Raw genomic sequence first — 14,042 nt, 5'->3', positions numbered from 1 at the left:
TATTTTGATTTTTTTTGTTTGTAACCTTAATTTTTGACAGAGTTTTTAATACAAGTTTTTAGATTTAATAAGAATTTCAAAGCGATTAACTAAAAGAAACCAAAAAATTAAAAAAATATCTGAGATGTGATATAATATTCGCGCGGCAAAATAGTATCGTGGTAGTTACTGACTGTATTGTGCGCTTCCTCACCTTATTTGTGCTAACGTTTCGGACAGTATTACAGTTTCCATGATCAGGTCAACGCTTCTTAAATTAACTGAATTAATGAGGTCATATTAACGAAAAAACATTAATATTAATATAAATTGAAAAAATCTTCCGAGAACAACTAATAAATTTATGCGGCCGACGGGAATTGAACCCGCACCTTCTGATTGCTTATATTTTATTTGTTGACTAGTTGAAGTCTCTGGCGTTTCCCGGAGCTAATACGGAATTTTTCTAAATCAGATTCAGACAGTAATTTTCCTCCAAATTTGAAAGTCAAGTGTGCAGAATTTCATCAAGAAAAATCGAAATTCTGCTGCAAAATCGTTCTAAGAAATTGACCTCTTTCCCGTTTTGAAGGTCAAAAGTGCAAAATTTCATCAATCTCAGAATAAAAATGTTGATTTTTTGAGTGTTACATTATGCCACAAGCGGCATTTCCACTTTCTGTAATGGCAGTTGGATGATTTTTAAGTATTGTCAATTGGTTATTAGTGGTACGGAAATGTTTGTATTTCTTTTAAAAACAAACCCAGGGGGCACTCGTTTTTATATAACGTATAAAGATTCTTTGCTGTGAGCATAAATTAAATTATTAATTAATTCCATGAGAATCAGATCTGACCCTAGCTAAAATAATCAAAATCTAGTCTCAGATTCCAAGGAGCACAGAAGAAGAAGAAGTAACTTCTAAAACCAGTTCAACGGTTTTCCTTATAACCAGCCGGTAATAAAGACTCAATACAGTGGAGAATGGGACGGTCCTTTTAATCGAGTCGGTGTGATGTAAAATGACGAGATGAATGGACCAACACAATGGGAAGGAAGGTGACCGTTGGTCATAGATAGAAGTACACTGACCGTCATTCGAGAAGGAGGGTGCAAGATCATTTCATATTCACAAGAGATTTTCACACGCTCTGAAGATAGAGTTAACATATATAATATGAAAGGAGGAAATGGTGTGTAACTAACTATCTAACTAAATCACAATAATAAAAAAAAAACTCGGTCATAGGCCAAACAACACTCTTAGCCTCATGCAAATTCATACACCGTCTCATACATCAAATCACTCGAGTATTTGGTTAACTTGATTGTGCCGTGACTTCTTCAGCGTTCCCGACTTCTTTTAACATCCACATTCTTGTCATATATTCTCCTCACACTCATTTTTTTCGTTGAAACCATCAGCGTCCCTTTTGTAATCAGACTTGCAATATTTGCAAATATCACACGTACGCCTCAAGCGATCTCATTTCTACATTTCTGCATCATCTGCCAGTTCCACGACGCTACACATGACATATTTCAAGGTAGGTACCAGCACTCAATTGTGGACTGCTAGCTTTGCATCTTTGGAAACATTCTCAATCATTTAACTCCATTTACCCTTCTTTCAATATCTCTAATCTGGCGAATATGACAACTGAATCTAGACGAATTGCTTGGACAGTGGTATAGAATAATATATATGAGGTGCACTCACCATTGGAGCCCTGAGTGTACGCCTGCGGCCTGTGCTGGTGCTGATGAGGGTGGTGGCTGTGATGCTGCGCTAGATGAGGGGGCTGCTGGTGCGGCGCGCTCAGCAGATTGTGCAACAACGCCTTGGGCAGCGACGGAGCGCCCGGAGCGGCCTTCTGCAGTGGCAGCACCGTGTCTACTGCAACAGGACGAGATTTCTTTAGCAAAGGAACAAGGGACTACACATATAGGAAGGAACAAATTATGAAATTAAATAGTGAATAACCGGAGAAGGTATGATTACATTTCGATTCTGATTGGTGGTCTTTCAACTGGGCAATTCTGAGAGAATCTAACAATATGGATCATGGGGATAGCACATTTTATAATACGATAGACGTAATAGATACATAATGAATATATCATTCCGGGAGTCGAAACAAACACTTTTTACTACAAGCATAAATGAACTAGAAGAATAAGGAAAATGCGTGAAGGAACAAGAATAACAATATGACACTAAAAGGAGCAAGGAGAAGCAACTTAAAAGTAGTTAGAAACAAAAGAGAAGCATAAGGAAGCCACAAGGAGAAAGGAGAAGATAGACACAAGAAGAAGATAAAAGCAAGTAGAAGAAAGAGGAAGCGTGTATGCAAGAAACCCATTGCTTTTCCACGTGTAACTTCCCACCCAAGTCTCCTTAGGGCCCCGTAGTAAGCGTTCAAAGATGGTTTGAAAGGGAGATATATAAATACGAATATTAGAGGGAGCGCGCTAATATTAAAAAAATAATAATTACTATCAAAAATGGTGAAAATATTTAATAAAAGATGACTCGTTTGAAATAGAGCGAAAATCTCTCGGCAAATGCTTTAGTTGCATTTAAAGATACACTGTTAATATTTTCATGCCTATAAATAACAGAACAAAACGTGTTTTTAATAATTTTTGGAGCTTACGAAGCTTGCGGGAATTTCATACAATTAACGTTTCGTCATTACAAATGTATAAATATTATCTTGAAAATAACATATTTTTTTTAGAACTTAAAAACTAAAAGACTTAACGAGAAACTTGTTATAAATCGGTAGAAATTTGGTATGCGGTAACTTAATGGAAGTCGTTGAATTAAATCCGGTTCGGAAGACCAAAATAAGTTTTAAATTACTTCAGCAAAGAAGTGCGGGTGAGCAATATTATGGATCGAATAACATTAAATTGAATTACAAAAACAAAATAACCTAAACAATTTTCTATTGTTTTGTTACGTCTTACCGTATCCGGTAATTGTTTGTTATTTTCAAATAGAAATAACTATTTACTCAGAGCTTTTAAAAGAAGCCTTACAAAAATAAATACTGTATAAATTAAATTAATCATTGAACTGTGTAAAGTCTATAGACGTTTATTGAACTTGTCTGGAGTAAATGCTGTCAAATAACTTTCAAAAGCATCAAAAGATTTCCGTAAACACTTTTATTTTAATAGCCCTTTAAATGAGACAAAGAGGAAGCAAGGAGGGCCGGAAAAACTAAAGGGAGATTGCTAGGCACCTATATACTTCTCGGGTAGGCACTATATTCTGGAGAGTTCATTTCAGTGCCTTCACCTCGGTTCAAACCCGTGTTTTTAAATAGGGGTGACAGAAATTTTCCTACTGGAGCGGAGGCAAGTTTTCCATCAAGTTTAAATACAGACAAGTAAAATTATTAGTCATCTATGAATCTGTTTATCTGTGGGTTTTATGCATTTTAAGTTTATTGCCCAATCTATTTATCTGTGCAATCTATGAATTCGGTTTATAAATTTATTTGCTAGTTGTAACCTTGTTACTAATAGACTTTTCTCAAATTTTCTCTCAAAATACGGCTTGCAAATCTTTAATGCACAGACGTCAGATGGAAATGCTGTCCTTGTTTTACAGGTATTTCAATGTGAAATGCTTCGATAAACTAGCGTCATTGATCCCTTTGGCACCGATGCATGGTCGGGAAACACGTCACATGAGAACCGGTCGTTTATGCTGCTCATTCTTCAGTTCAACAGCTCGGCCGTGGAACGATTTGCCTGTGTTTCATTTTCTTTTCGAGGCCCTCCACATAACATCCCCAGAGAAAATGAAAATAGCGTTTACTCTTGTTTTTTACAAAGTTCAATAGGTAAAGACGAAAATTTCGCATACAAAAACGAAACAGCTTACAGATTCAATTAGGATAAGTAAAAAAATACTCTGTTTTCTCTTCTTATTTAATCTCTTCGTTGCTAGTCGCAATGTTACGGATTTTCAGAAAAATTACGATTTGTTGAAGAATTGAGAGTCCCTGACTATTGGGATTTGAGACCTTGGCAACCTTGAAACTTGTGTACACGTGTGAACCGAGGCGACAAGGTCGAGTTCAAAGGGAGGGCGGAGAAATGGCACCCGCTTCTCGAGGGGTGGAGGTGGTGGCCGTCGTGAGAGAGGGTTGAGGATTATACAGTTCGAGAGGAAGACCGGGGGTTAGAGGGAAACAGAGGGTGAGGGAAGTAGTCGAGGGATTGGGAAATGAGAAGCAGAGTGAGGAAAACCCCTTTCGTGGTGTATGTAATGGTTTTATATATTCAAAATATTCCCTGTAACTTTTATATGTTGCGTTTTGAGTGACTTTCTTCAAGATATTATAGAATAATCTCAGTAATGTGTTAGTAAAAGTATAATTTTACATTCCTAAAAAAACAACCTAACCTAACCTAATAGAAAAAAAAAAGATTCGGTCACATCTAGGAAATGAACCAAGGACCTCATTCTTGCCAGGAATTTGCTCTACCACTGAGCTAATACGATGATATCCCCTAAGGTCAAATTTAACTGTATCATACTTCGACTAAGAACCATCAATATTATCTTCATTTCATCATTATACATGATTTTAAGATCCTACCCGAATTTAATTGCAATCTAGATAGTATCTTGGAAAAATGTATCAATTATGAATTTTAAAATGAGACAAAATCGACTTAGATCAAAGAACCGGCAATGCGGAAGTCGTGGGTTCGATTCATAGATTACACCGATTCTTTTTTCTGATTTTCTGTATCACATTCTTCGTATGAGGGCAATTTGAGGTTTTAATTAATAACATATGTAAATTATCTGTAAAAGTTTTTCGAAGCTTAATACAATATGTCCTAGACAAAGCTAAATACGAGATTTATACTAAAAGCTTTCTTGTTATAATGGCTATTGGTTTTGAAGGGTAAATTTTAATATGTAGGCAATCAAACCCAAACTATATCGATTGGAGTCCTGTGGTTCAAAGTATACAATTCCAAGAAAGGATATTATTCCATAATATCCTTTGTTACAGAATCACGAAGTTGACTACTAACCGTGATACATTTTAATACATAAAACCACCTCGTGATATTACATTTATCCAGTAGGAAGGAAAGGCAAGCCGGTATATTCTAGGAAGTGAACAATTTAGTTTGTAACCAAGTAATATTATGTATAAGCCGGGAGATTTGCAGTGGAGATGGTAGCTACCTAGCTACAAGACTTTACTGGGAAATGTATTAAATTGTACCCCTACATGGGGGTGAGAAACCCCTGACTCCTTCGATACATCCTACCAAGAAAGTGTGGTAAACACAAGATAATTGGAAAATATTATTAATTTTTGGATCGAATATCGTTGTGTTGTCCGCAAATCCGTACTTAATGTTAGCATATAGAGAAATAATGTGATAGTGAACATAAGAAAAAAATTGAAGGTCCTCGTTATACGCTGATTATATTATATTAATCAAATTTACATTTAAGAACATAATAGTTGTCCTCTTCTGCTGATCACAATATGTTCGAAAGCTGGAACGGACTTACAATCGACATTTAACATGAACATTTCTATATTTGACTTAACTCTATATAGAAGGCCCGATGAAAATGATTTCCCTCGAGAGTTGTGTCGTAGACAAACCGTAAGAATAATTTTAAGAACATGACCACCAATACTAAATTGCCCTTTTGAGATTCTTATAGTTATGCGCCCTTGAAGAGAATTGACATTAAACTGCGTTAAATAAACGCCATGTTATTATTATTATTAGTGAGAGATCGTTCATTCATATCAAATCGCATCTACGAACAACGACCCCGCCTTTGTTACGACCTACACGCCAAACGAATAACTGTCATTGAATAATCTATATTTGAACGACGATACGTTTGGATATTTAATTTCTATTAAATGAAGAAAAATCCAGCCAAAAATGTGAAAATAAAACATGTTTTTTCTTTCCAATCGGGCTGTGGAAAAGACTATAGATTCTATCTATATAGCCACCCCGAGCGGCGTCCGGATTTAGCTGTAAGTGGGGGTGGGAATTGGGGGGTGAGATCCGCTGCGGAAGGTATTTCCGGGGGGGAGGCGCAGGGGGTGGTGGGTGGGAAGTCTGCTGAAGGGTTTCCGGGTGGTGCGGCGGTCTGCTAGCGGGTCTAGACGGATCGATTTCCCGGTACAGCCTTATTCTGTGCCGCTTTCACTTCCGCAAAAATTCCGTATGGATTTTCTATGGCGGTTTTTAACGAAGGGCGTTTCATGGTAAATTGTAATTTAGGTTTATCAATGTCAAAAAATTGTTTCGTTGTAAATATGACAGCACACTTGTTATTAACATCTAATTGTGAATGATTGAATACGAAAATTCAACGTTTAAGGCGCTAACAATAATAATAATACTTGGCTAATTTATATAGCGCCGTTTTCGTGAAAAATCACCTAAAGGGCGCTACAAATATATTTCTTAAATAGTTAATACTACAACTACTGACTTAAAACTAATGACTTACCTCTAAGACTTTGTTATGAATCGAAGCTATGTTATGTTTTAATTTACATACAGGGCGGGGAGAATTATATAATAGATGCATGACGTTCGAAAGGAAGTTGCAAGGTTGTAGAATGAAAGTAATCTGGATAAACTTTGGACTGGCCGTAACAAATTATATTTGATAAATTTCACAGAGAAATACAAAAAAGGTGAAAACTTACCCCCATCGACCAGAACGTAGAATCTATCTACCCTGTCTAAAATAATAAGAACGTATTTAGTTATGAGGAACGAACACTGAGTGCCGCGAATGGCGGAGTAGATGAATCAGCCATGTAGCTAGAGGACGGCAGCATCAGGATGTGGCTGGCCGACGGCCCAGTGTGGTCCAGCCAGTAGGAGTAGACGGCATCAGAATGTGGCTGGCCTACGGCCCAGTGTGGTCCAGCCAAGAGGAGTAGACGGCATCAGAATGTGGCTGGCCTACGGCCCAGTGTGGTCCAGCCAAGAGGAGTAGACGGCATCAGAATGTGGCTGGCCTACGGCCCAGTGTGGTCCAGCCAAGAGGAGTAGACGGTTAATCCGTAAGTTGCCCTTCCACGAAGGCAAGGTGGAACTTAATAATGCTCTGAATCAAAATGCACACGGCGAAAACAGATTATCGGCAGAAATAATCACCGATCGCTTGAATAAACTCGGATTACCACCATGGCCACGCATGGTAAAAACGTTTTCATTATTCACGCCACCCGGGGCGAATTCCACTCGCGGGAAATATGACTAGACTTCTAATCTCGAAGCACAAACTGAACATTTCGGTATTAATCGCAAATCCATGAAATAACTTTCGATTAGAGCCTCAGACCTCCAGAAATAATAATTGACCCCCCGACCGGACAGCCTGTCTCTCCTGTCCGGCCGGGAAGTGCCACCATCTTGAATTTCTTCTCACTTCCTGTTAAAGTTCTAAGTTGCCAGAGCATAAACAATAGACAAGATAAATCACAGATTTGACAGGTTCTTACTTAGAGTGAAAATCATATGTTATTTTCATAACATTACCCCGGTCGCCCCCAACGTGTTTGCCCTCAAACACAAGGAGAACAAAATAAAAGCCTGAGCTAAGAGATACCCTAACTTGGTCTGATGGGTTCCTAAAACATACATGATATAATAACATAAAAAAACGAGTTATATAGCAGAAATGTACTAAAAGTAATAGTATGCTTGCAGAAGGGTGTGTCACAAAATCAGTCGCGCCCATCATGCGTAAGACATGATGGATGAGTCTGCGGCGCATCCAATTAAAGTTCAGAGTATTAGATATAACAAAATCAGAACTTAGAAATAAAGACCTTAAATTGTACACAATTAGCAGTAAGAAGATACGTGGACGGGGCCCGTAATCACCCGCAGCATGTACGACGCTGGGTGATGTATTCTGACTCTCGTCTGGGACTACCGTAGACGTAGCATCTATAACAGAATAGAACTTAAAATTAGTATACAAATATTATCACTAAAGCATGACATCAATATACATCAAAACATTAAATATGCACAAAGCATCACTGTTCAGATTCACTTTTTTAAATAAGCCAAAGTAGGCTACACTCGTAGATGGTGTACCATCTGCACTTTATCACTGATTCTAAATCCATTTTGGAAAAGAAGAGTTCCTCTATAGAAGAGTATTCCTATCTAACTCCCTAAACTGGTCTCGTGGGTTTAGTTTTTCTGACAGTTATACAATAGAAAACAACATATAAGTTTATTTTACCATTGGTATATGAAATACAGGATATAACCAACCATTGTAAATGAATGGTGTTATGAATAGTCTTACAATCATCGCAAAAATGATGCCACATTATTTAGTAAACAACCATCGTTAAAAATGGTGCCAATAGAATTGTTAGCGACCATCGTAAATAAATGGTGCTATAAATAGTCTACAACCATCGTTAAAAATGGTGCCAATCAATTAAGTATTCGTCTTTTGTCCCCGAGGGTTCAATTTGTAAATTGTAGTATTAGTGTAACTAATTACCGAGGTTCTCACAGGAACCAATCAATCACTAATTTATTTTTAGGATTGATTTACATTTTTCAAATGATGAAGTTTTAATATTATTTAAATTTATTAATATTAGTTCAGTAGTAACTTGTTTATTTTCTCCGCCCCGAATTTTTTATTCATAACATGGCGCATCAACGTGGTTGGTTCGTATTTGTTCTTATTATTTGATTTTGAGTCGAAGTTGCAAGCATTTTAGTAATCATGTGTATTTGTTTTGTTTCGACGTGTCTCACATAAAACATAACCTATAAATGTTATTAGGTACATAAATGTCAGTCAACAGTGCGAACTTATTAAAGTGCCATCAGTGCAACCAACATAAATAACGATTTGTACGCATTATTATAATTTATTTTTATTTTACGGGCAATATTATTTTATTTTACGGGCAACACAATACTATGTGTCAACTTGACAGCTAAGAATGTCAAGCGTAAACAAACATCGCGATTTTGACAACAACTGTCAAAATAATAATACACTTTGAAAGTTTCGATAATTATGTTATGCAACCAATACTATACAGTGCTTATAAGTGCATTTAATTATATATTTGCCTCGCGGGAGTACAATATATTCATAGCTATCGTCATTAGCTAATTTATAATCATTTTGTATTCAATACTTGCAGTTTCATAAGTAAACTTCAAAATGTCGACAATAATAGACAACATCAATGAGAAAAGGAGATGTGTCATACTGAAACAAATTCCTCAGGGAACAATATTTATTATTATATCTAGTGACTTACGACTAAGGCCTATAACTACTATCTTAATGACATATATATTTACATATGTAGAAACTTACAACTAGCATTAAAATTAACAATCTAATTTTACTAGCGCTAAAAGAAGAAGGAAGTTCTATTATATAAGGGTGTTTTTATCATTAATTTTAGAACACGGGTGCAAAAAGGGGCTAGCTATTGAGCAATCCTCACATACAGATTGCAGCAGGCGAAGCTTAATGCCAAATCACTATTTTGATTAATCTTTATAACGAATTGGTATACATTATGAATACCAAAAAATATGCTTAAGTTAAATTGAAGGTTTTCCTATCGCTTCGCTTGAGTAAAATACAAATAAAAAAGTAAATTACTCAATAAAAAATATAAATGTAAACTACTAAAAAAAATATTTTTTCAATAGAAATGTATGAACGCGCAAAAGAAACAACTTTAAAAATACAGTATTATAGCTAAGATTATCTGTGACAGTTTCACTTGATTAACTTTTTTGCTTTATTATAAAATTATTTACAAAATAAATAAAAACCAGTTTTGTGCTTGAAATCGAAAGTTTCTAGACTCCGTTTGTCAAGCGATTTTAATTCCTATTACCTACAATATAAGGTATACCAAGAATACACACATTTTTGGCTTGTAGCTTCCTCTTAAAAATATATGTTTATCACAACATTTTTCAGTACATTACGTTAAAAAGAGACGTCAGATACATTTTCAGCATGTGGGCGAGAGAAACAAGTAATTTATACAAGTTGTGAGGGGGAACATTGCGTTAGAGCGGGAAAAACTTATGCACTTTCCTCAAAGTCGGAACGAGACAGATATATTATTATTAGCATACTATTATAACTCGCTGTGAAAGAGACAAGTTGATGGCGGTTAGCGAGGGAGCGAGCGAGACGGATATATTCACCACGTGATGAAACGATAAAAAGAGAACTTTTGCTTTCGATTGCGGCTGTGACCTTTATTTTGCGGTCGACAAGAGGCCGGCAACGGAATTCAATACAAATATTAAATTGATAATAATAAAAGTTTTATGTAATAACGCAGACCCGTCAAAAATCACGGGATAGTTTGAAATCTCAACAAATCTGTTCCAATTTTGATAATAAAATAAAAAATAAATACAAAATAATTTTCTTTTAAAAATATTATATTTAGGGTAGGTTAAATTTGGTGTGACACATCACAAGACCACAGTGTAAAGACTGAGGAAATTTGTCACCGCCAGGTTGGGCAGCGTTGTGAGGTGGGTTAAGGCAGGGGCTGTAGGAAGGAATTTAATAATGCGGGTCTTGAAGAGGCTGACGTTGCCACAAAGCCAACATCAACAACTGTGAACGGGTTTTAAACTCATGTCCGTAAGTAGATTTAAAACTTTTAACAGTTTTTACCACACATACGCCTCAAGGATCTCATTTCTGCAGCATTCAGTCTATGGTTAATCTAACTGACTAACTTATCATCACCCCGTTTTTTATGCAGGGGTAGGCAGAGAGGACGGACCGCCAAACAACTCAATCTTGTCACAAACTTCTTGCCTCATTCACATTCATACATCGTATCATACATACTCTTCTATTGTTCTGACTATTGATATGGCCCGACTCCATTATTCGTAACCCGGTTAGAAACGGGACTGCAAACCGCTTCGTGATATTTTTTTAGTAAATTCGTATTAATATCGTAACAAGTGTTCATGCAACTGCGTTTGATTTGATTATATAAAGTGACGAAATGCGAAAATATTATGATTTTTACGAACACGTGTTCCGACATCGCGACAGTACATTCCTCGTTTACTAAAAGTTTAATTTGAAGAGATTCTTAAGAAATTAGCAATATTTTACCGGTCGATGGCTGAGTTGGCATCGTGAGTTCAATTCCTCGACTGGCCTCCATCACGACACAAGCAACATTTTCCGCTTACTGTAGTGGTAGTAGGAGATTTTCAAATATTGTCAGGAATTCGTAACGCGGGATTGTTGAAAATGAATGAAAAAAAAAATTATTTCCGTAAGTTTTTTCTGTGTCGATGGTTTGACCACACAAATGCCTCACGGATCTCATTTCCACAGCATTCAGTCTCAGTAAATTCATCGTACGTCGCCCATTGAGAACGAAAGTTAAAAAAAAACTCGGCCAAACGCACTCAACATTACTGAGAGAGAAAAAACAAGTACACAACACGTAAGAAACAAAGTTGTGTTCGTGTATATATACATTTCATATGTAACACTACAAGTACTGTATCTATGTATGTATATTTGGTTATCGTAACACCGAAATATAAACCGGCACAGAGCAAGAGTGACGTCATAGCACCGTGCAATACATTCGCACGGTAATTGGTCCATTGGGCAACACGACGTGCGCATTGGGTCATTCAAAAATGGAATGACAGGTAAAAAAAAAAGATAAAATATGTACCCGTCTCGCTCGTGCTCGTTACGGTTATGTTAGCGCTGTCGCGGTCTGAGGGCGTGCGAGCAGTAGTACGTTTTCGGAATTTGAATCTGCTAATGTTGCCATTGTTGAAAAATATATGTGTAATAAAAAAATAGGCATTGTTTTTTTAAAGTTTTTTCTGTGCAAAAATTTAAATCATAAATCAAGACAAAATGGACAATATGTGATTATTTGTTTCTTCTTCTTCTGGGGGCGCTAGTAAAATTAGAATGAGTATTTATTGATGTATTTTAAATGTAAGTATATTTGGTGTAAGTCTCTAGAGATGTAAATATATATGTCATTAAGACAGTAGTTATAAGCCTTAGTCGTAAGTCACTAGTTATTATGAATCATAGTTGTAAGCTAGCTGTATTTATTATTTAATAAATATATTTATACAGCGCCCTTGAGGTGATCTTTCACGAAAACGGAGGTATATAAATTAGGCAAATACTATTATTATTGTGATTATTTTTGACACTCAACGTGGAAAACTATTGTTTTTTTTTTTGGAGTTACCCTCAACAAAAATTATTTAAATTTTGATATAGAGTAGGTACCTACTAGTAAAATTATTTTATTTGTGATTGTTAGATATGAGGGAAGACGCAAATAAAAATACATTTTTATCGAACCTGCCTGATTGTTTGTCCCGGTGAAATCTGGTTCGATGAACTCAAATTTGCTTGAATTAATTTTCTAAATTGGAATCAGTTTTGTAAAGAATTAACACTGAACTTAAATTACTGATAACGAAAAAAACACCCATTTTATTACTAAAATACAGCATTACTGCCACCTCACTTTATTTGTCGTTTGTCTTATCTGACTATTTGTGCGCCTAGTTCTTCTTAACTACCCAACGTATTTTGATAAGATTTTCACTATCATTTAGAGAATTTCTTCCGGAAGGTTTATATATATAATACATAAATATTATATTTATAGAAAGTAGAGAAAAGTCTATGTTTTGTAATCAATTTGTAAAAAAAAATATTTTCGAGCGCTTACATCGCGTTGGCTTAACCTTATAAGATACATCAAAATAATGTACTACGGAATTGCATACGTCTATATTATCTCTTGAGGATAACTCACAAATTATCATAAATATTTTTCAAATTGTAGTCGGAATCTATGGTTTTATAGATGTGCAGATTTTAATTCTTCTATGGTTAATTTCTAGATTTTAATATAAAGTGATGTTTAGATCATATGATAGAAGGAGAGATACGACGATATGTATGATAGTACAAGGTTTTCCAATAAGAGGTGTTATTTTGAATAGCCGGCTATTTCGGTAGATGTTACTTTTTAAGCTGTCATATTTTGACATTTGACAAGTAGAAACTACGCCATTAATGAAAATGGAACGATACATGCTTCAACAACGCATTGAAACTATTAAAATTCACTATTATTAATTATTAGAATTCCATCGAAAAAATCATCTTGAGTGATGAGGCCCATTTCCACCTCGGTGGCTTCGTCAACAAGCAAAATTGTCGCATCTGGGGCTCGGAAAACCCAAGAGTTATTGTTGAAAAGCCTCTCTATCCTCAACGTGTTACTGTTTGGTGCGGTTTATGGTCCGGCGGAGTCACTGGACCTTACTTTTTCGAAAATGAAGCTGGAGCAACAGTTACGGTGAATGGATTGCGCTATCGAGAGATGATTTTTGGTGATCTGGTGAGGAGGCACGGAATGAAAGATGTTGTTGTGAAGGTCAGAGTGTTTATTTGTGAATCAGGTAGCCGTGATGAGAGTGGACGTAGGACAGATGTGGTATTCTCCGGATGCAGACGGTGATGACAGGTCAAGCGCGGGTCTGTGAGTCGACGCCGGGCGCTGGTGACCGGACTCGTTGTCTGTCAGGCACTGGCGATCTTGGCAATCAGTACTCCAGTGCTGACGAGAATGCTGAAGGTGCGATGGACCTTGTAGGCGGTTGAAGGGGGAGCTGGTAGACCAGTGAGGATGCTGCGTGTCCTCGTGGTGGTCATGGAGCGTGGATGAAGCGCTGGTCAGAGACGCTGGAACCAGGGCGCTGTAATCCATGTAGCGTTGGCCAGGAACGGCGATCTGGGCCAAAGCGCTATGATGATGTCCCGATGGAGTCCATGAGCAGAGCCGTGATGAATGTCCTTCGCGCAAGTGAGGTGCGCGGATTATCACTCGTTGAGCACCTTGTTAACTGATGGCGAATTGATGACTGACTGACTTCTTCCTGCTGTCGATTTTAAAAGGTGAAGAAGCTTCTGGAACAA

At 36.7% G+C, this 14,042-nt stretch overlaps 1 protein-coding gene across 3 annotated transcripts in view; it reads right to left on the bottom strand.

The window, feature by feature from the left end:
- Positions 1-14,042, bottom strand: part of Eip74EF (Ecdysone-induced protein E74) — a 491,406-nt gene that overhangs the window by 61,422 nt on the left and 415,942 nt on the right. For 2 of the 3 annotated variants that reach the window (XM_089643115.1, XM_089643114.1), the window contains one exon: positions 1,701-1,874. In XM_089643115.1, the coding sequence (XP_089499241.1) occupies positions 1,701-1,874 (174 nt within the window). Of the gene's footprint in view, positions 1-1,700; positions 1,878-14,042 lie in introns of all 3 variants that reach the window. The other variant, XM_089643113.1, reaches the window with a different exon arrangement.

Source organism: Hesperophylax consimilis, chromosome 19 (genome assembly GCF_061612785.1).
Source record: "Hesperophylax consimilis isolate HC1 chromosome 19, BYU_Hcon_1.0, whole genome shotgun sequence".
NCBI classification, from domain to species: Eukaryota; Metazoa; Arthropoda; class Insecta; order Trichoptera; family Limnephilidae; genus Hesperophylax; species Hesperophylax consimilis.
This window is presented reverse-complemented; position numbering and strand designations above follow the sequence as displayed.